Below are 24,208 nucleotides of genomic sequence, written 5' to 3' on the forward strand. Positions count from 1 at the left end.
AGCACCCACTGCTGGCCTTACTAACACCTCTTGCAGCAGCAACCTAGTTTTACAGCCCTGCTTAGCTTAAGTGAGCAACCATGTGAGAGCTGCTACTGTATAGCTGGTGTGTGGTGTGAGCAGCTGTAACTAATAAAGTGCCCATAAGCCTTGAATTGTGTATATTTGTGGCTGTACTTGACTATGTCATGCTCTGCTAAAGTTGAGGACAGGTTTGTGCTTCCCCACACTCATCACCTGTCCATCCAGCTGAATTTAGCTGTCTAGAGCAGATAGTGGAATTGCTCTTTCCTCTTGATAAGCTAAGCGTTGTCTCCATTCTCATCAGAGAACTGTCATCTGTCATGGGTATGTGATGCTACGTGTTGCCGCATCACTGCACTTTTTCCACACTATTACTCCAAATGCTGAGATAATAAGGTTTTCTGTATGCTCTGAATAGTCTTAGTCAAATGTGCAATATGCTACAGAACATCTGCACTTTGCAGAGCACTTAATTCGACCTTCCATTTCTAGTGACAAATGAACCGGAAATAATACCATCCACAGTGTTCATCATCTTGTTCATGATGCATTATTAAACCAAACTGCACAAACTGCACAAACTGAAAAAATCGAAATTTCTGTATTAAAACCAAGAGTCTGACACACATACGGAAAAATATTATACTAAAGTATTATTAGAGTCCCCTGGTGGCTGGCTGCAGTATAGGTCATAAACCTGACCTCTCCATGTAAAAGAATCTAACTTGAGCCAAGCTAAAATAATAACACGTCCATATTTTCCTCTAAAAATGATTTTTGTCATTTTAGGTTATTCTGTTGTGAAAAAGTTCTATGTAAGCACTATGTTCAAATGTATGTTTTCTTATATGTTTGCCTTTATTTAAAAGTAAACGTAACATAACAACAAATTAACATAGTAACTTTTTTTAAGTATTTAATTTTTTTTTTAAGTATATACACAGTATTTAGTTATGGAAACGCATACATGTTACATACATTACACATACATTACACATACAATTCCCTCTTGTATTATATTGTATTAATACGGCTGAACAATATATCGTTTTTTACGATCGCTGAATCAATCGCAAATTTTTGCGATCCTGCAAAATTCTTGATTTAAACGCAAAATAATCGCAAAAAAATTAAATCTCATAGATTTCAAACCATATAATGAAATTATATTTATTTCAGTTTGCAGTTAATTGTTTTACATAACTTATAGATGTTGCATACGCAGCGCATGTGATGTATTTGAGTGTCTCTCGAAAAATGACATCACACCTGCTCCCTCACAATCAGGGGCAGGGGTGGGGGGTTCGGCTTGTGCAGTAAGCAGACGCGGACAAATCGTGAGTGATTTACATGTGAAGTCAAAACAAAGATGGGATTAGACATCATGAGGCACGAATTGGGGATTTTATGCATTTGACACGCTTCAGACTTCAAAAGAAAGTTGGAGCAAACATCTAACAAATAGAGCAGTGGAACAAACAGATAGAGATTGGTTCACAGTTTACGCCCGCTGGACATGACCGAATTGAAGGACATTAGTTATGCTTTACATGTATGGCTGGTATTATGATGTGCGTAAAATCGATGAATTATTTTGTTTAACACTTTCCTTGTAGTTAACGGGAGAAAACAATTTCCTGCCACTGACGAGTTTTACGGTAATTTGTGTTGTAGGTATATTACGGTAGGGGAAGCCCTATCGCATGTCTTGAGTGAGAGTGTCAGATACTCCGGGGAGTGAAATCTGAGTGATTCCGCGATCGCTGAATCCAACGCAAAATCAACAAAAAGTTGCAATTTTTGTGATCCTGCAAAATTCTTAATTCAAACGCATAACAATCACAAAATTGTAAACAATCTCTTAAAACATCGAATTTCAAACCATATAATTGGATTGTATTTATTTCAGTTTACAGTTAATTGTTTTACATAACTTTTAGATGTTGCATACGCAGCGTGCGTGATGAATTTGAGTGTCTCTCGAAAAATGACATCTCACCTGCACCCTCACAATCAGGGAGTTTTGAGCTTGTGCAGTAAGCAGACGCAGATGAAGCGTGAGTGATTTACATGTGAAGTCATAGCAAAGATTGGATTATACATCCTGTGGTACAAATTGGGCAATTTGTGCAAATTCAAAAGAAAGTTGGAGCAAACATCTAACAAACGGGGCAGTGGAGCAAATAGATGGAGATTGGTTCACAGATTACGGCCGCTGGACGTGACCGAATTGAAGGACATTATTTGTGCTTTACATGTATGGCTGGTATTATGATGTGCATCAAATCAATAAATTATGTAGTTTAACTCTTTCCCTTTATCACATGTCTTGAGTGAGATACTTGATGTCAGATACTCCAGGGAGTGAAATCTGAGAGAGAGAAAGATTGTGGATAAAATAAGAGTTATACAAACTTCCTTTGGCTTAACCCCACCGTTTTATATAATATATATATATATATATATATATATATATATATATATATATATATATATATATATATATATATATATATATATATAGTTTTTTGTGGGGGGTTGTTTTTTAATTGCAAAATTTTCTGAAAATTTCTGGGAATTTTTATTGCAAAAAATCACCAAAAAATCATGAAAAACTAGTGGGTCTGGTTTTTGATTTTGGATTTGATTTTATGCAGATGTAAGGCATAGAAAAAGACTGATCGACCTAGTTGGATCTAAATTAATAAAATCTTTCCAAATAGGGCTATGCAAGTTATCTGGTGAAATTATATTTATATCGCAATGTATATTGCAGCAAAACAAAATATCGCAATGTCAGATTTTTCCAATATCATTCAGCCCTAATGCTTAACATTACAAATTGCAATGAGGGCGGCACAATGGCTTAGTGGTTAGCACTGTCACCTCAAAACAAGAAGGTTGCTGGGTCAGTTGGCATTTCTATGTGGAGTTTGCATGTTCTCCCCGTGTTCGCGTGGGTTTCCCCTGGTTGCTCCAGTTTCCCCCACAGTCCGAAGACATGTGCTATAGGTGAATTGGATGAACTAAATTGACCTTTGTGTGTGTGTGAATTGGTGTATTGGTGTTTCCCAGTACTGGATTATGGCTAGAAGGGCATCCACTGCGTAAAAACATATGCCGGAATAGTTGGTGGTTCATTCCCATGTAGTTACTCTACTGATAAATAAGGGACTAATGTTAAGTCTTTAGCAGTAAGCTAAATTGGCATCACCATTTACTAGCCTGGCAGGCATGATAACAGCACTCTTAGTAGATCTTTTTCTGATCTGTGTAAATAGGGATCATTGAAACTTTCATTAAGGAAGTTTGTGTTTTAGCACATTATTGTTCTGTAAACAAAACATTGATAAGATTAAAATGTGAAAATGTTTAATTTATTCACAAAGCTTTTTAGCTTATGTCATGCTGGTAAATGGCAATGCAATGAATAAATAGAAATGATTTATTATATAGGATGCTCGAGTTTGAGCATGATTCATGGGTAATCAAGCAAGCGTAATTTGCTTCAATCCTATATATGTTCACAGTAGCTGAATTATTACTTTAGTAAGATTTGGGTTTATTGAGGCAGGCCACATGTGCTCATCTACAGTGATGTATTTGCTTTTTTGCTGTTGATCAGATGCTGGGAGCAGAATAATAACATGGAGTACTGGTGGATCATCCGCTCTCCCATTTTGCTGGCTGTGTTGGTAAGTGTCAGAGTCGTTTATGAGTGTCTCTCAGCTCTACTCGTCTGCCCGAGTATCCCCATCTACAGCACTATTAATGACACTTTACCTAATGTAACACCACTTCACCTCATCCTCAAAGTCAAAGTGAAGTCAAAATTGGCTTTTAGTCTTAATTATGTAGCATACTGATGGCTGGATTGGAAAGTTGAAGGACTCATTGGGACTGGGATTAGGACAAATACAAAAGCTACAAGCCATCAGTAGGGCCAATCAGAATCTGCAGACATTTCTTGCTATTTCTGCACAGAATATTGTGAAAAATCTATCTGAATGATTTTGGGTGTATCTTAACTAAAAACTTAATATGTTAAATTAAAAATAAAACAATTTTAACTTTTATATAAGGTTTGCAATGCAAATCCAATTAGATCTACTTATTTGGTAAACAAAGCAAGTCTCTCATATAATTTATCTACCATATATCTACTAAAAGACAGAACTCATTAATTTACAAACTGTATTGTAAGTAAATCATATGAACGTTTTCATATTAGACAGTAGTCTTACTGAAATTAATTAAAAAACTTATTAATATAAATTTACACACATTTACACACAGCTAAATGAATAGACTCAATGATGGGCTGAATTTCTGCATGCACTGATTCCGTGTGGGTCTATGAGCAACACTATACTGCCACTCTTTTTGATAAATATATCAATCTTATGTAATTAACCTAATAATACATTTGTAACTGTATTTCCTTGGAGAAAGTCAGTAAAATGCAAACGCTGAGGCTTTTGACTCACCATTTGGTATTCTGAAACTCGGATAAAAAAATGGCGTCTCAAAAAAACTTCAGTCACTGGAGCTGCATGAATTCCCAGATGTTAGAAATTAAACCACCAAGTGTTGGTTACCTGTAACTCCTAGACTTTTACACTGATCAAATGAACCTCTAACTCTGATTGTGTTAATTTATCAAAATATAACTCATCACTGTAAAAAAATATCCATATAGCAGTTTATCGTATTTTGTGATTGTTTTTATTTTTTTACTAAGGTTTATTTATGCTTTTGAATTACATTATGGGAGCTTGATCTTTCTTTCATAAAACTTTCACAATGTTAAAAGGGACTTTTATTAACATTTTTAATAGTTTCAAGTAACACTTGTAAGAAACCGCCAGTACATTTTTTTTTTGTTTATTTTAACATATTTTTCTATATATTATTTCTTAAACACAGTGTTGTCAACTTAGCAACTTTGTCACTATATTTAGCAGCTTTTCAGAACCCCTTAGCAACAATTTTTTTAAAAATCGACAAGTGATAAATCGACTTTTTTTTGGTGTTACTGGAGATCTTTATGGACTTGTTTGTCCATATTGTACCATTCATACTCTTCTCAATGAGCTGCGGGCGATGCCGTCGGCCCGCCTCAGAGCACTCACAGGCCGCCCAGTCCTCATACAGGAGTTTCTCCCACCTGCAGCCTGAGAGCAGATCAGCCCTCTTTGTACCAATGGCAAATACTTTAGCACTGCGAGTGTTCAATTCAATTCAATTCACCTTTATTTGTATAGCGCTTATACAATGTAGATTGTGTCAAAGCAGCTTCACATAAAAGGTAACAGTAAATAGGAGTGTGAGGTATTTACCTTGAACAGTCAAACCGATCTGCTTCTCCTTTATTTTAAATTTACCTATTTAATTTGACCGTTTATTCCAGTATCTGGATGCAGCCTTTATGATGCAAGCTGAGATTGCATCACTCAGATATGCAATGTCAGACACAATGCACTCAAATGGAGCAAGTGACGTCACTGTGAGAGGTAGGGTTAGGGGTGGGGTTAGGTGAGCCCATTAAAAAGCATTGGATGCAGCTCAGATTGCACTGCACCAGGTCTGCATCCAGATCCCTCTCATTTATTCTTTTCTTATTCACAAACACAGATATTTTAGTGAAAGTTTTGGACTTTGTCTGAGCTCATTATGTCTGAGAGATTACAAGATCCATTCATGCACCACACACATTCACAACCGGTTCCTGATCATGACTGATTTTGTAGTCCATAATGGCAGATTTGTAGTCCGTTGGCTTGATCGCTGATAATCATAACAGAAAACAAACAAAACAAGGCGAGGGTCTAATACACAGCAGGACAAGGCAAGGAAAAACGCGTCGTAATGTTCAATATGCAAATTGATGCATGACCTAATCTAGCGACATTTACCGCCTTTTCATTGAAAATAGTTATATACATTATAATATATTCTTATAACTACTAAAATGTTAATAAAAGTCACTTTGTTAAACTGTAGAGTTGAATCATTAATATCAAAACCAACAGAGGAGAGATCAAGGTGCCATAATGCAATTCACAACTGTAAATAAATGAAAAGTACTTGTTAAACACTAAATATGGAAACTGTTAATAGATGTTTTTACAGTGTAATGTCAATACTTTACAGAGTGTAAAGTGTAACACAGGACAGTTCTTAAAGTCTAAATTTTACCCATTCCTGTACAGCCAAACCATAACCACATTAAAAACAATGAAATGATGATGTAATTGTGACCTAGCTTTCGCTGAATTTCCTTGCATAATAGGAGGAATATAAAGAGCAAGTCTAGGTTAAATGTGGGACGCTGTTTTATGCCCAGCAGTTTCCCTTTACACTCACACTGTCACACCCAATTACACTGCATTTGCCTTAACATTAAACACAACATTCAAAATTCAAATCATTTCCATTATGCATGAATCACAGTGCCATTCTTAGTAAATCAGGAAGCAACTACACGCAATATGTCTTATGGTCTCAGATGTGATTTCAGTGACTCCTTTTCCCTCCTCAAGTGTCTTTCTACACATGATTGCTTTGCAAGGCACAATTTCCAGGCAACCATAATGCTCACATTGACTGTGTGGTGCCGATGAGCATTTAGCAATGTGTAGGGATGTTTCTGTCCACGCCTCAAGTGTTCCTGCGGTGGGCAGAAATATCCTCTGTTTGAAACGTTTGCACTGCTGTTTCCACTGCTCACTTCCTTCCCCCACAGTCCTGACTCATTTGTTGTGAGGAAGCTGTATTGTCAGTTTTGTACAGCTAATATGATATAATGGTCTTAACCAGGACATCATGATGTTTTCTTCTCCATCCAGATTAACTTCTTCATCTTCATACACATCATCAAGATCCTCGTGTCCAAACTGAGGGCGCATCAGATGAGATATTCTGACTACAAGTTCCGGTGGGTGTGCTGAAGTTAGTTTTTAGTCATTATTATCTCATCCTGATTAAACAAACTTGAATAAGCAAATCTGTACTTTTGTGTGGTTTCACTGGGACAGTCAGAGTGAATTGTGCCACTAATATAGTCTAATGTTTATATGGCCATTATACGGATGAGCCGGGGTGAGATATTTACTTTAAAGGTGCCATAGAGTACATCGATTTAAATTGTTCTCTGATATCTACATAGTAGATATATGGCTTAGGTACCGTGCAGGCACAGGACATTGACATGACGTCATACTGACATTGTACCCCAATGTCATCGAGATGTTGGATTTACTTTGGAAATGAAAATTGGGTTGACGTTAGAACCCAACGTCAGGCCAACGTCAATGTCCAACCTAAAATCAACCAAATATCAACGTCTAAACATGTTACACCTTGATGTTGTGTGAATGTTACCGCTATGATATCTAGCAGATGTTGGATTTTGGTTACTTTCCGACACAACGTAAAATCAACCAAATATTAACATAACTTGACGTCGTTATTGGACGTCATAATAACGTTGTCCGTAGACGCTGGCTAGACATTGAATTTTGGTCACCCGATGTCATGAACTAAATCTAACCTAATATTAATGTCTTATGATGTTGTGTGTCTGCTGGGTAAGTTAAAAATTCTCCAAAAATTAATTTTACATGCTCATTTATGACCCCTAGAATGAAAAGCTCAGTTTTGACCGTATCTTTGGAAAGGACAATTTTGTGTGAATGTTTTGAGATTAACTACATGTGTTTTTCTCACACTTTCAGGCTTGCAAAGTCCACGCTCACCCTGATTCCGTTACTAGGGATTCATTCGGTCCTGTTTTCATTTGTTACTGATGAGTCTACCTCACATGGTGCTCTGCCCCTACGCCTCACAAAACTCTTCATCGACCTCTTCTTCAACTCCTTCCAGGTCAGAAAGTCTCAATACAGCATCACTCACACCAAGCTGAGCAAAATTCATTTTCTTTAGTTCCACCAACATTGTTTTCAGAACTATTACACACGGAGTGTAGAGGAACAAAAATAATACTAAAGGGCCATAATAAAAAGAACTGGATTGTGGTATTAGATTTCCAAAAATATCACATTTGGTCAACAACCAAACATTCATACTCACTTGAGGTTAATTAAATAGGTTGAAGTAGTAAGGAGTATCTTTTCAGGGTGGCCCTGGGGCAAAACAACAAACAAGTAATGAGGGGTCTAAGACAGTGTTAGAATCCATATGCGGAAGTTTATTAAAGGGCTTAGACAAAGACATCAACGTGTAAGAAGGCAGATAGTTGGCTACAGGAAAGCAGTCCAAACCAATCGACATACACAGGGGCAAATCCAGTAGATGTAGTGATAGTGCAGGCAGAAGTTCACTAAAACAATAATCAGTCCAAAACAGATCAAGACAGAGAACGTGCGTGATCAAGGCAGGCAGGGTCATACACAGGATAGCAGTCATGAAAGTCACTTGGAACTAAGGATGGCTGATGTGAAACTGACTTTTCGACACAGTGTCGAGATCCCGAAGCACAAGTGTTTCGAAACACTGAACTGAAGCATAGTTGTACAAATGCTCTGAAATCATGATTTTATGTATTTTAATAATGTTACTTTTTTATGGTCTAGTCTAGATAGGATACAGCTGCAGATACGCCATCAATTTAGCATCCTTTTTGTAACACTGTAAAACAATAATTAATATTTTTACAGTACTGTGATGGTTGGGTTTAGGGTTTGGGTAGACATTAATAAAATACAATAATTTGGAAATTCTATGAATAATTCTTGTTAACTTCCGGCCACAACCGTGTCTGATATAGCAACAACCCTGTTTTATGACCAAAACAAGACATATTTATTTACAAAGTGTTTATTTGGATGTCAGACCAATGTTGAAACAAAACGATACACGAACAAAGCATTTCAAACTGATATTAAGCATTTCAAAATAGCAATATCAGCCTGGATTCAAACCCACTATCCCTGCATGGTAGTCTGGAACTCTCACCGTGCCACTAAATCGCTTGATGGCTTAACTCTACAAAGTGGAGTTTAAAACCTCTATTTGCTCAACGATTCTTTGCTGAAGCTATTCCGGTGCAATACATAAAAAATGACCACTGGGTGTCACTGTAGAGTGGGGTTTCAAAACATTTCGAAGCTTCGACACATTTGCTTAGACTGTTTCAGTCTTTCATGAAACCTCGCTTTGCCTAACACTACTTAGAACAACGCTTGGTAAGGCAGGTAAACTGGCAATACTTCGCAAAGAAACATGGCCTGAGCTCTCACTGAAATCCAGCACAAACAGGAAGTGAGCACAGAGGGAGCAGAGCTGAGTCAGTAGTCGGGCGAGGGCTCCCTCTGCTGGTGTGGCGTTAAAAAACAAAAGAAACCTACAATTATATCTTAAGAAAATTACAGGAAGCTAAATTCCTTAAATATAAACAAAGTTATACTACTCATTCAGATAAATAGACAGGTCACCCCGTTTGACAGTTTCCACTGAGTGGTACAGTACGGTACGGTACGGGTCACCTTTATCAGGCTTGCATTTTTGCATTGTAGCGTGGTGTATGACAAAAAAGTTTCAAACGACGTTATTCTTGCTTGAGAAAATGTCAAAGTAAAGCTGTACGGGTTGTTCACATATCGTATGAGAAGCTCTTCTCACAAAACAGATGCCTTATACCCATAAATACTTGTGTGTAAATGTTAATTACGAACCTTTCTTTGAACATGATTTGATTATAACTGCAGATCAATGATATAGCCTACTGTAACATCTGCAATTATATAAAATAAATAGTGCAACATATATGAACACATACAGACCCTTACAGTCTTCGATATGTTACCAATTACAGTAAAACTACATACAGCATATATAGTCCTTATTTGGGTTCAAAAACAACATGAAATGTAGACCTCTCATCTGCATCTTTATTCTTCGGCAGCACATGTAACCTCTTGTTAGAAAGTAATTCCATCATTCCTGAGTTCGTAATAGTCCAAAAGGTGATGATAATAGTTAAACATGGCAATTTGTTCATGTTTTTGGTTGCTGAAAGAATCATTGTTTTTTCATCGTTTGGTTTTCCGGCTTCTCCTTTGTTTTTTGTGCTTAACTCTCGCGTTTGTCTGTTTCTGAAAGGATCGGATGTTAGAAGCACTTCAATAATCACGAGCACGTTATAATCATCAGCTCAAGTAGTTTGTTATTTCAAATATAGACGTGATTGCAAGCGCTCTAGACAAAGTGAAACCGCCCACACTTTTAGACGGGCTCGTAAACCAACAACAGGACACAGCAGATTTAGTTTTTCTTGGCTTTGTGGCTGTTCATCAAGACAACGACAATGTTTGTTTGAGCTCAGGTCGACCATGGCTTGTTATTATATGAATATATTATTACTGTGTAATGTCTCGGCTGTGTTTTTAAAAATGGCGCTTCCTTTGTTTTCATTTGACGTATCTCTGTAAACCAATAGCATTCAGCTGTGCGTCTAGCTCTGTCTTTTGGTACCCTTTTGTCATGCTAGTCACCCTTTGCAAAAGTACTCAAAAAGTTGTATGGTACAGTTCGCTTTTTGGTCCCTTTGACAGTGGAAACGACCATAAAATCATACCGAACCGTACCGTACCACTCAGTGGAAATGGGCCATTAATGCTCTTGTTTTCAGCCCCTCAAACATGCTTACATTGACAGTCTCAGTGTTGACAATAAGACAAAGTTTCATGAGATGGAAGTCACTGTATCAACAACCTATAGCCACATTACGAAGGAGGGAGCCTATGGAATCACACAGTAAGTGCAGTGAGGAGATAAAAGAATTTCAAAGCACAACAATAATATTAAATAAAATTATATTGAGTTAAGATCTCTATTTTACAACAAACCAGTTTATTAATGTATATTGAGTGTAATCTAAAATATGTATACCACACACAAATTACCATAGAATTACTATAGATTTTACATATAAATATATATGAATTCCGATGAATCATCCGTTGAACTGCATCCAACTCATCAAAAATACTGCAAAAGACCTATTGGAACCTGCATGGACCCAAGATTCTCACAGAAATTAGTCAAGTTTGGTGAAGGAAAAATTCATGATTTGGGGATGCATTCCTTATGGGGTGTGCGAGAGATCTGCAGAGAGGATGGCAACATCAACAGCCTGAGGACTTTTGTGCTGCCCATTACATTACAAACCAGGAGAGGGCAAATTCTTCAACAGGATAGCGCTCCTTCTCATACTTCAGCCCCCACATCAAAGTTCCTGAAAGCAAACAAGATCAGGGTGCTCCAGGATTGGCCAGCTTAGTCACCAGACATGAACATTATTGTGCATGTCTGGGGGTAAGATGTAAGAGGAGACATTGAAGATGATTCCAAAGAACATTGATGAACTCTATGAGTCCTGCAAGAACGCTTTCTTTCCCATTGCAGATGACTTTATTAATAAGTTATTTGAGTCATTGCAGAGATTTATGGATGCAGTCATCCAAGCTTATGGGAGTCATACACAATATTAATTATTTTTCCACTGCACCATGACATTATATTCTATACTGTATATTATTTCTGTTAAGTAACAAGACTTTTGTCTAAGCAAAGTCAAACCTTACTGTCCTAATTAAATAATTAAAAAAATCAAGACATGATCACATTTTTAATTTTGGTAAAATAAATGTTATCTAGAGGCCTTTGCCTTTCATATAAGCCACTTCTGATAACAAATGATCAACTAGAAGTCAAGTTATTATTTGTTGTTCCTAAAATTTGGATAGACGACAAGACTTTTGTGAGGTAGTATATATAGTTTGTCATCTCAATTCAAATTTAGGACTAAACTGAATAAATGAATACATAAAAAACACTTTTCAGTTAATTTCTGAATGCCTCACAGCTCAAACCCTCACTAACAAGCTTTGAATTGGTCAAAACAAGTGCAGGTGTAATAAAAAATTAGACATTATTATGTTTTCAATATGGCATACTCAGTCACAGATAAAGAGAGAATTCACTTCACCTTGCCAAAATCTCCCTAAAAGCCCCATATGCTGCAAATTAGCAGTGCGTGCAAACATCCCTTAGTCGGGCAGTGGCTTTGAAAAACATATAAATTGACATTTCGTAGCTTATTTTGCACTGTCAGGACTAATTGCTTTGAGAGAGCGGGCGCTACAAATGAGTTGACTCATGCTTTGACAAACTGATAATGACACTCAAGTGGAGCGCAGCTGCAATGTGTCGAATTTGCATCGTGTGCCTGGAGGAACTGCCCTGATGAGACTTTTCACAAGCGTAAAGGATTCAGAGAAAGGGAGAGAGAGGCCATAAAGCTTCACTATTAAGTATCCATCTCTAGACACTTCATCCTTATTGGCTTTTGAACATGTTAATTATAGATTGTAGCAACTGAAATCATCCGACGTGTGTCTACATATCAGGTTTAGCTCTTTCATAAAATGGCTGATGATTACTTTTGAATGTGTCTGAAAGTATTTAGTTTTTATGTTTATGATTGTGAACAAGCTCAACACAATACTGTAAAGATGTTATAGATGTGGGTTTAGTTGACATATTTAGTTTAGACTGATTGACCAATTATTGGTTGGTCATCTGTAGTTTTTCTTTCAAACTCAAAATGATGTCAGATCATTAGTACTGTACATCTTATTTTAAATAACAACACTAAAACAACACTAAAACAGGGAGTTATCCAAGATTTTGTAGTCTGCGAGATAAGGAGAAACAGACTAACATAAATGTAGAAGCCGTATGAATTATAATGTCTTTTCATGAAGTGTTCCTGACTTCGGTTGCCCTTATCAATGCAGCCTAGCAATACTTTAGAAGATTTGTGTTTTATTTGTGTTTGTGTTTTATGTCTAGGTTAATGCAAAGAGACGTGTCTTTAGTCTAATTTTAAACTGACAGAGTCTGTCTGCCTCTTGAACTGCACTTGAAAGGCAGAGTTTAGGTGGCAGATATGAAAAGGATCTACCACCTACATTCTAGGAATAATCAATTGTCCAGAATTAATTTGGTGTAGTGGACGTGAAGGGCTGTACATAAAAATTACACTACCTACAAAGCCCTGAATGACTTTGCTCCTCAGTATTTGAGGAGCAAAGTCATTCAGGGCTTTGTAGGTAGTCAATAATATTTTAAAATGTATACAATGTTTGATAGGGGGCCCATGCAATGTTGAAAAAACTGGAGTAATATTATCATATTTCTTAGTTCTAGAAAGCACTCTAGCAGCTTTATTTTGAACCAGCTGAAGTTTGTTAGTTAGACCTACAGGGCAACCACCTAATGCTATGAGTAAATCATAAATATTTAAATTGTATTTTAAATATTTGTAAGTCAACTATGGTCATTTTTATGTATTAGACAACCAATGAAACTTCACATCAAATACAATTTCATCTACATTTCTTTTGTGGTTGCTTAGATTGTTTTGTGTTTGAGTGCCACCAATTCATGTATTATTGTAACTTAAGCAGCTATAGGCTCATGACCAAAAGTGGTTTTAATGTTTAAGCTTTTAACGCATCAAACTAAAGTCAAACCAAAAAAACGACCCTAATGATTTTTTTTTTTTTCAAAATTACACATTTATGCCTGCTGTTTTGCATGTCAAGTGTGTTTTGAGGCCTTGAACAATCACCATGCATGATAATCGCCACAGTATGCACAAGCTTTAAGTTAAAATTTGTGTAGTCTGAATCCAGCAATACATCAGTATATAAAAAATGTATCCTTGACATTTTCAGTCAGTTGTCCACCTATACCATGTTGTTTTAGCAGTACATTAAAAAGCTCCTCTTAAACCCCTTTTACAAGATAAAATCTTTGGTGTTTCCAGAATTTGTTTATGACGTTTCAGTTCAAAAAACCCATCAGATGAATTATTATACCCTGCTGAAAAAGGACATTTTGGATGGCATTGTAGCTGTTTTTGTAACCTGTGCCTTTAAACGAAAATGTGCCGGTTCTCTCTATGCACGTTTTGACATGCGTGTCTGCTTCTCCTGCATCACAACAGATAAACACTGCACAATAACAGGCACAGACAGCCACTCAGACACAGATGATGCAGAGATGTAGTTTCTCAGTCTAAAATACCACAGTAATATACTGGACCCGTGGAGTTGTTTTAGCCTTCCTGCAAAGAATGAACCACACACAAATGTTTTCTGTGCACCCACACCCACCTGACTCACACGTGTTTAACTTTAAGCTGTTTTTTACTCATCTACTTGCAGCGAATGTGGCAGGATACAAGTAAATATGCAGCTGTATATGCTACTGTACAAATAAACCTGATTTAACGTCCAGAAACCAGAACTCCTATTGTGTGATTGAAGCATCTTAATTTATAGTTGTACTCACACTATGCAGCGGTGGTGATTATTAGCAGTTATGATTTACATAGCGATTGCACATGCCAACAGTGCACTGTTTAAAAAAAAAACAAAAAAACTTATAAACATGTAAAACTCATACTTGACATGCAGTTTCTTTGCAAATCCTGTCATGTGGACATGATAATATCTGTTGATACTGAGAAATGCTAATACTAACCCAGGCTCATTCTGAAAAATGTACCACTATATACATTTCTGGAGAATGCGAAATTCGTCCCAGGAGCTACGTTTTTTTGCATTTTTTGTTTTTTCACATATCCGCCAGATGCCACTGTGTATGCTTTTTGAGATCTCTAATTTCGAGTGCCATTTGTGTCTGCTCTTCTTGCGTAAATCCACCAAAGGCCGCTGTAGAATTACTGATCGACTGACTGATTGACTGACCGACTGATGGCCCAACCCACCCCCTTCCCTCAACCAAACCAATAGTGTTTTTAAAAGCACCGATTAATCAGCGCTCACCGGCTTCACTAAACCAACTAACAATGTTTTCAAAAGCAACTCAGCAAAAGAAAAGTCCTCGTAGCAGCTTGATTTTTTACTACGTCTTCAGATTTTACCACACTCTCACCTTGTTATTTACTTGTTTGTTTTATTTTTTGGCTTTTATTTTTGTCTTACCTGCTTTCTGAAACCGTTCTTTGCCAGACTCAAACCCCGTTGTCAGGGTCAACACTGCTCTGCGCCTCCAACGTACATGGCGAGCCACTGGACAAACTAGTAACAGCGAAAAAGCCGTCCACATGGACATAAGCGGTGAGCTGGTAAGCATGAAAAGGAACGATGTTATACCGCCCCGTAGCATTCATTTTAAAGATGAAATGCAGCCATACGTTCCTCTGGCTACATAATTTACACTCTCCAGAAATGTATATAGAATCAGCCTATGTTGGCTAATACGCGCCTAATTGATCAGTTCGGTGGGCAGGGAAATTTGGCTCACTGCCAGTACAGTGCTGGAATTTGGATCCTGAAATAACATAGGAATTAAAAAGGACTTGATTTGCTTCCAAAGGTTGATTTTGCATGGTTTCTTTGAATATTTTTACTCATGTTCTGCCATGTTAACAGGGGCTGCTGGTAGCCATCTTATACTGCTTCGTCAACAAGGAAGTGAGTTCATCTTTCTTTTCTTCTATATACACCCCCTCACAAAGATCACCCCTCACATATATCTTCTGTGCATGCTCTTTATTGCACAGGTTCAGTCTGAGATTCTGAAGAAATGGAGACGTTGGAAGCTTGGGAGGGACATTGAGGAGGAGTATCGTCACACCTACAGCCAGAGCCTTCAGATTCAGAAGAGTGGGAGCATCATGGTCCATCCCACCAACCTCTCGCGGCTTCCTGACATTGCTACCACTACCTCCCGGCTCGGCAGTCCAGAAGAAAAGCAGATGTTGGTGTCCAGCAGCCAGAATGGCATGGGTACTGGGCAAGGATGCCTGCAGTTCACTTCCACACAACAAGATGGCTCCACCTGCAGTTCTATAACAGAGGACATAGTGGTGGTGGACAGAGAAAGGTATTGTAGCGTTGCACAGGGAAATTCTGAGAGCAACCTGTGAGCTGAAGGAGACTCCATATGTCTCACCCGAAGACCAGATCACTCTCGCTTCCTCTGGCTGAGGGCTCCAGACCCTCGGCCCTAGCTGGAGCGAGAGGCGTGTGTATGTGTGTGTGTCCCTGGCAGTTGTGCGAGTTTGCTCAACAGGCAACTCACGATGGACACCTGTCCTTCAAATTACAAGGTGCTCAGCTGACACTGTCCCAGGATCAGCGGTGAGCAGAAGGTGGACATGTTAACAAAGATTTGCACAAATGTACATGCTAACAAACTGAATGATGGAAAGTCTTACCTCTAGTCTTATTTAACTGTGATTTAGTAGTGAAAACCCATCTGGATTGCAAGGTCCAAGTGAAACCAGCCAAACAAACTGTTGACCAACTTTTCTGGATGAACTGAAGAGATACACTTAACTGAACTTTTAAAAAGATAACTAAAACAGTGAGTTTGTGTAGAACTCAGTGAACACTTCCATCCAGAAAAGACCAACTTAAACAAGAATTCCCATGACGATTTATGCTAATTTGGTGCCAGAACACTAGCAAAGCTTTGTGTTTTTGAGTTAAGCTGATTCTGCTGGTTAAGATAATGAAGAAGCTTTGTGCACCAGGAGTTTGGTTTGCATATTTTGGAATTAATCAACGCTTTTGGGTACATGTAAAGAGTAAGTGTTTGTGTTTAGTTTAATTAAATCGTCCTTCACTTTAATGGCCATGGTCAAGGTGTAGATTTAGACTGATTAATTTCGCTTGTGTGCCTTTTATTATAGGTCATAGACCCCAGTATTAAAACAAAATCAAAGATTGACCATAAAAAGTGAAGTACAAATCCATCAGTTTCCTTCACAGAGGTAAAAGTTGCTTAAAGCAAACTCTAGTGTGTAGTAAAGATAACATCCAGCACACATTAGAAGCATTTGCCCACTATTAATCAAAGTGAAGTTCTCCCTTCAAGAAAGCAAGCATAGTATGTTCAAGCATGCAAAATACAGCCATATGTGTAAGGCTTCAAAGGAACTAGGTCACTGCCTTAATGGCCTAGTATGCGAGATTTGATTCCCCTATGTCAGAGGAGACGACTGTTCACCAGAACTGTTGATATGTTCAAGAGTCAGTATTATTTAGCAACTGCTTCTTCTCTCGATTGCCTCTCGTCTCCCAAATGGCATTTGAATCCTTTGCCACAAGTCTTTGAAAGATGTTCAGGATGTGTAGGAGGAACTGTGAGAGCCAGAGAAGATTTCGAACAAATTACAACCTAGAACATCGATCAAAATCATTCCTCACTCGGAGAGCATCTTTATGCTAGATTTACAACACAATATTTCATAGAAATACAATCGCAAGACACTCAAAGGAGATTCCGATAAGGATACACGTGTAATTTATGCGGCATTAACGCCACCAAAGTGACCACCCAAGTGTCCCATCTGTGCCACTACAACATCGATTCTGCCAACAGCTTGAGTTTTGGCTGGGACTATCTGTATGAAATATAGGGTCAAGTTTTGTGGGTTTTAATCAACAATGAGCCCCTGCTGGCAGATGCTGCATTTACACCCAAGGGTACCATAAATGGTAGAACAACTCCAATATCCATGAATAGAAAAGAGATGAAAAGAGACTTCTACCAAGGGGGATGTAATTGATGTCAATATTCTGTCTTGGGGCCACATAAACCATCACTATGTAAGCAAAAAGCTTAATTGAAAGCCATTCAAAAGTAGCTATATATTCTGGCAAAGTAAACATTTTAATTGCAAATATTTTATTGTATTATATTAGATGTCAGTTGAGTGCATTTAAGTTGAATGAGAAGACTTACAGATGTTGAATTGTCCTCAGTCCGATTAAATGGAGTGTAAAGGAGAATTCGAAATTTGTAAACTGTTTAGAGCCACTAATGGCGTTAAAATGGCATACTTCACCTTAAATGACAAAGAGCAGCTGATGCCCCATATTGTGGCATTTGTGTGCATAATGATGCGCATTTTTATTTTCTTTAGGTCATCAAACGCTTGATGATCATGACGATGATTATCGCAGATAACTATGTGGGTCAATTTGCACAGTTTTAATTTATAATTGTTAGATATGTAGATATCGGTAAACGCCTGTTGAGATTTGTAATGACTTTGTTTTGTGGTGTATGTTATTTGTGCACATGATGTGTATTTTGTGTTTTGACTAGCGTTGTGGAGAGTGAGAGCAACTTTGCTTTTGAGTTCAGTCAAAGAAAAAAAGAGGCATTTTCTCCAAGACTCAAGACCAGTTTTGCCTTTTGAGTGAGACAATTTATTCATTTATTAATAGTAATGCATTGGTGGTTAATTTGTAATGACTGCAGGTACATAAAGTGCTAAATGTTACAAAATTCAGTTGGATTTTTTTCTTTTCCAAAAAAGGGGATATACTTTATCGCCACAAGGGATCAAAAACCATGAACTTACTTGTCTGAGGTTGTCTGCCAAAGCAAAACAATCCTGTTGTATATTTCAAACAGATTTTCCAAAATTGGCATCATTTACTGTTATCCAAGCATGAGAGTAATCGTGGAAGTTGATAAATCATGCATACATGGGTTTGCCTTCTTTTTCAGTGTGAGCGTAAGGCCTGTTTCTTGCAGCCAAGCTGAAGTGATGCCAGATGCCTTGCAGAAGCAAAGCGTCTGTTATGCTCATCTTTCTGCTTTCAGAACCTCTTGGAATATCTAGGAATCAACTTGCCAAGTGTTTCTCTGGAGAACCAGAGCCATTATCTGAAAGCAGTGGAGATGGAAAGCTGAAACTGTGTAAGAGAATGTGAGTTTTATAAATTGAAGCAGTCATTTTTAATCTGATTGCAGTGGTCACATATAAAAATTATAACATTTTAAATTCAATGATAAAAAGTTTTTCCAAGCATCAAAACAATTGAAGTATTGTAATACTGCTTTTTTCTGCACATTAGAATGCATTCTTTTTTTTTTAAACAAAAATGATAATGAGAAAAAATAATGAGAATCATGTTTTTTTTTTACTATGATTTAGATCATGCTAAAAATCATTCAGAGCTTGCTAAAAGTCATTCAGCGCATGCCAATATTTAGGTTATTTGTTATATGCTTTTTTAAACAGTAAATGTTATTTTAAATCATATATTATATTATATTATATTATATTATATTATATTATATTATATTATATTATATTATATTATATTATACTGACTAATTTCATGCTTTGTTGGTGCTTTTGTTGGAAAATATGTATGAAGTAGTTTAAACAATATGTGTAATATCACTTTGATGAAAATGTTGAGTTGGAATATCATGGAATCAACCTAGGCTCATTCTGAAAACAAAGCTCTATATACATTTCTGGAGAACACGAAATACATCCCTGGGGGTACGTTTTTTTGCAGTTTTTGTTTGTCTGTGTATGCAGCAGCTTCGTGGATTCGCTCGCGAGTGCCATTCACGCTGTTGACTGACTGTTTGACTGACTGAATGACTGACTGACTGACTGACTGACTGACTGACTGACCGATGAACTGACCCACCCTCCTCCTTCCCTAAACCCAACCAATTTTATTGATTGACCCGCCCACCCACTTTCCAAAACCCAACCAACAATTTTCAAAAGCAATTCAAAAAAAGAACAGCCCTCTGATTTTTACACGTTTTCAGATTTTCCACATTCTAACCATGTTATTTACTTGTTTATTTATTTTTTGGATTCTGTTTTTGTCGTACCTGCTTTCTGGAAATGCTCTTCACTGCACTTGAACCCCATCATCGTGGTCAACTCCTCTGTATATCTCAGGGCTTCCGATGTACATGGCGAGCTAACCGGACAAACTGGTTACATCGGTAAAGTCAGCCATATGGAAGTAAGAGGTCAGCTGGAAAGCACGAAAAGGAATGGTATACCACCCTGTAGCACTCGTTTAAAAAATGAAATGCAGCCATGCGTACCTCTGGCTACATAATTCGCAATCTCCAGAAATGTATATAGGGCTCTGTTTTCAGAATGAGCCTATGTTGCATGGAATGGAATAGGGAAAAAACAACAGAAACCGCCACAGAATTCTTAATGGTTATAGTGGAAGTTGCAGAATTGAAACTGCAATGGTTGTTTGCATGGGTTTCTAATTCTTTTGCCTTCTATTGATGGCATGTATGGGGCAGATTTAGTGATTTTGGGGCCCTAAGCTATTCCAGCCATGGGGCCAAAGTCCTGAAATGCACTCTTTCTACTTTTATTTAGTTTTTATTCATATTGCTGTTTTTTTATATCACTCAATCATCCTTTCAACATTTTAAATGTATGCAATCTACATTTTAAGTGATTCATTTTCTTAAAATGAATTTTCAACTAAAAATTATATATATATATTTATATATATATATATATATATATATATATATATATATATATATATATATATATATATATAGTCAGAATTATTAGCCCCCCTTTGAATTTTTTTTTTCTTTTTTAAATATTTCCCAAATGATGTTTAACAGAACAAGAACATTTTCACAGTATGTCTGATAAAAAAAAAAATTCTGGTGAAAGTCTTATTTGTTTTATTTCAGCTAGAATAATTTGGAATAAGCAGCTTTTAATTTTTTTAAAACATTTTAAGGCCAAAATTATTAGCCCCTTTAAGCTATATGTTTTTTCGTTTACAATAACTTGCCTAACCTAATTATTCTAGTTAAGCCTTTAAATGTCACTTTAAGCTGTATAGAAGTGTCTTGAAAATATCTAGCAAAATATTATTTACTGTCATCATGGCAAAGACAAAATAAATCAGTTATTAGAAATGAGTTATTAAAACTTTTATGTTTAGAAATGTGTTGAAGAAATCTTCTCTCCGTTAAACTATAATAATTAATTTTTTTTTAATTTTTTTATAAATTTGACTGCTGATCTACTTCATGATGAATATTTTATTTGTTATTATTATTATTATTATTATTATTAGTGCATAACATTACATTATTATAATAATATTAAATTTTATTGCATACTAAATAATATTTAATTACGTTAAAATTGTATTTGTTTAACTCTCACCAAAAAAATATGGAAAAAATATAGAAAACAATGTTATATATAGTTCATAGGTATAATTTAGACTTTAGATATTTATTGGGGGCACCCAGCTTTCCTGGGGCCCTAAGCGGCTGCTTACCTCGCTTATTGGTTAAATCTGCCCCTGATGTACGGTGGCCGGAAAGTGCAAAACAACATTACAAAGTCATTCATTTTCTTTTCTCCTTAGTCCCCTTATTAATCTGGGGTCATCACCACAGAATGCACAGCCAATTTATCCAGCAAATATTTTACGCATCCTCACACACCCATTCATACACATACACTATGGAAAATTTAGGTTACCCAATTTACCTTCACCCACGCCATCACGGGGAGAACATGCAAACTCCACACACTCCACTCGACTGGGTCAGTTGGCATTTCTGTGTGGAGTTTGCATGTTCTCCCCGTGATGGCGTGGGTTTCCTCCACACAGAAACGCCAACTGACCCAGCCGAGACCTGAACCAGCGACCTTCTACATCAAACACTTTTACAGTGCTCAAGACAAATTTACATTTTGGAAAACATTTTGACCTATCAAAAGACACAATTATATAGGAATTTTTTTTTACAGAGGACGAAACAAATTTACATTTTAGAAAAAAACTGAACAAGACGCAAAACTAATTTACAAATTTACAATGACAGATTCTTTATGGAAAGGGAATGTACCACACACCAGAAATGATGCGGAATGTACCACACACCGGAAAATATCAGCTTGTGTGTGACTTTGTAGACACAGGTTAACAGGAGTACCTGGGACACAAGTTAACACTATTCCAAAGGCACAAATTAAAATGAGTCTATAAAAATCTTTAAAAATCATGGTTTACCCAACTGCGATAAAACATAATTTTGTCATTTAAGCTTTTCTGAGAAAATATCAGCGTGAGAGAAACATGTAAATGCGAGTACATAGAAACTAGTTAACATGAGTCTATGGAAACAAGTTAACACGAGTCCACAACCAAAACACAACATGTTGACAGATAAAAATATCAAAACTGACCTTAACGTGTAGTTGGCTTAGTCCATTTATTAATCCGGGGTCGCCACAGCGGAATGAACTGTCAACTTATCCAGCACATATTTACACAGCGGATGCCCTTCCAGCCACAACCCATCTCTGGAAAACAACCATACACACTCATTCACACTCATACACTACGGACAAATTTAGCCTACCCAACTCACCTGTACCGCATGTCTTTGGACTGTGGGGGAAACCGGAGCACCCGGAGGAAACCGCACGCGAACGCAGGGAGAACATGCAAACGCCACACAGAAACGCCAACTGACCAAGCCGAGGCTCAAACCAGCGAGCGGCCTTCTTGCTGTGAGACGACAGCACTACCTACTGCGCCACTGCGTCGTCTAAATTATAGACGGTTATATACTGTTCTGCCACACAAATATTATAATCAATAATGTTTACAATGACACTGACACCCAGTAATAAGAATATTTATTTGGTAAGGGCATGCTTCGTTGCTGTGAAAAAGTGACAAATCTGCCAATCTGCAAATGTGAATAGTTTACATCTGGAAAGGGGCACCAGTTAACCCATAACACCGGCTTCGTTTGGTTTGCTTTTGAGTCCTCAAGCAGATGTTAACACCATGTAGACTTGACATCATTTGATGTCCAATCTGCAAACTGCGTAAAAGCAAATCTGTGTTAAGCTGCTCATGTGTTTGCCACAAAACGGGCAAAACAACTCTCGACCGCAGTCCATCTTCGGTCACCATAAACTTTATGTACGCCATGTACTCCACAACTCGAATTTACCACGCTCACCACCAACGACAACACTTTTCCCCGCGTCACTTTTGGTGTGTGGTACATTCCCTTTACATAAAGAATGTCATTATAAATTTGTTTTGGGACTGTGAAAAGTGTAGGTAAAAATGTTTTCCAAAATGTAAATTTGTCTCGAGCTTCGTAAAAGTGTTTCACACTTTGTAATGTTGTTTTGCATTTTTTGGTCACCGTACTGATGGCATGCTAAAGCTAATGAATCCTAATAGAATATGTCCCAAAACAAATTGGGAACCATTACAATCATCAAAACGGGATGGTTTATAATGTATTAGTGGATAGTGGAAACCAGTAAACATTCTGTGATGGTTTCTGTCTTTTTTGAGTTTTGAGTAAACTTATTTCTTTTTAGTTTTGTTGTTGGCAAAACTAAAAAAACAAAGATGACAGCACAAATTTATTTTCTTTCGCTGTTCTTGCAAAAATGCTACACTGTGAATGATATTGTTTTCCCCAGAATGCTTGGTCTTTCTCTGGCTGCAATATTTTTGGTTGAATGTATTGTGAACTCATTTTTGTTTTGTAAAGATTTATTCTGTTTTCCTCGATTCATCACGGTATTGGTGTTTCATAGCATACACCTCAGCTACATCACAAATGAATATTAAAATAATATCCCCATTGCAATCCACACAGACAAAGCTTTGCTTGTTGTAATGGGTGTGCTCTGGTATTGTGTTGTTTAGCTCACTTGCTGTATCAATGGGCTGATGGTGTGACTGGCCTGACATGGAGTCGAAGATTATCAGAAAGCCTGCCATGCTGTAGAGTAAAATCTGTGTTTGTGATTTTTTTTTTATTATGATATCAAGATGGTGAATAAATAAATTCAAGTAAAAAATTGTCTTTTTTATTACTATTAATAAATAGTTTCAGAAGAAAATGCCAATGTCTATTTCCAAGTGTTAGGTTGTGGCTGTATCAAACACATGCTGGATAAGTTGGCGGTTCATTCTGCTGTGAAAACCCCTGATTAATAAAGGGACTAAGCCGAAAAGAAAATGAATGTATGAATGCCAATGTCGAAAGTTTATGTCTTTTGTAAAAGGGGCTATAATTAAGATTGTTGATCTGAGTGATTCCTTTGTTTGATTACCAAAATGAGCACACTGACTTCCGAGGTTGTCTGTGAAACCTTTAAACTGGTTATTGGATTATATGTTTTAAAGAAATGACGCATTAAACAAATTCTTATATATATATATATATTGAAGATGCCAAAGTTACAGTTTATTCTGAACTCTCATGCCAATGTAACATGCAAAGTAAAGGGAATAACTGATACTAAAGTCTC

General features: G+C 37.0%; 1 protein-coding gene across 2 annotated transcripts in view; it reads left to right on the forward strand.

Annotated features, from left to right (window-relative positions):
• The window catches only part of gcgra (glucagon receptor a), a 159,227-nt gene extending 135,324 nt beyond the window's left edge, over nucleotides 1-23,903 (forward strand). For both annotated transcript variants that reach the window (XM_056454175.1, XM_056454176.1), the window contains exons 10-15: nucleotides 3,650-3,719; nucleotides 6,873-6,961; nucleotides 7,761-7,908; nucleotides 15,513-15,554; nucleotides 15,644-18,808; nucleotides 23,601-23,903. In XM_056454175.1, coding sequence (XP_056310150.1) covers nucleotides 3,650-3,719; nucleotides 6,873-6,961; nucleotides 7,761-7,908; nucleotides 15,513-15,554; nucleotides 15,644-16,009 — 715 coding nt within the window. In that variant the 3' untranslated portion in view covers nucleotides 16,010-18,808; nucleotides 23,601-23,903. The remainder of the gene's footprint in view (nucleotides 1-3,649; nucleotides 3,720-6,872; nucleotides 6,962-7,760; nucleotides 7,909-15,512; nucleotides 15,555-15,643; nucleotides 18,809-23,600) is intronic.
• The last annotated feature ends 305 nt before the right edge of the window (nucleotides 23,904-24,208 follow it).

This window comes from Danio aesculapii, chromosome 3, assembly GCF_903798145.1.
Source record: "Danio aesculapii chromosome 3, fDanAes4.1, whole genome shotgun sequence".
NCBI classification, from domain to species: Eukaryota; Metazoa; Chordata; class Actinopteri; order Cypriniformes; family Danionidae; genus Danio; species Danio aesculapii.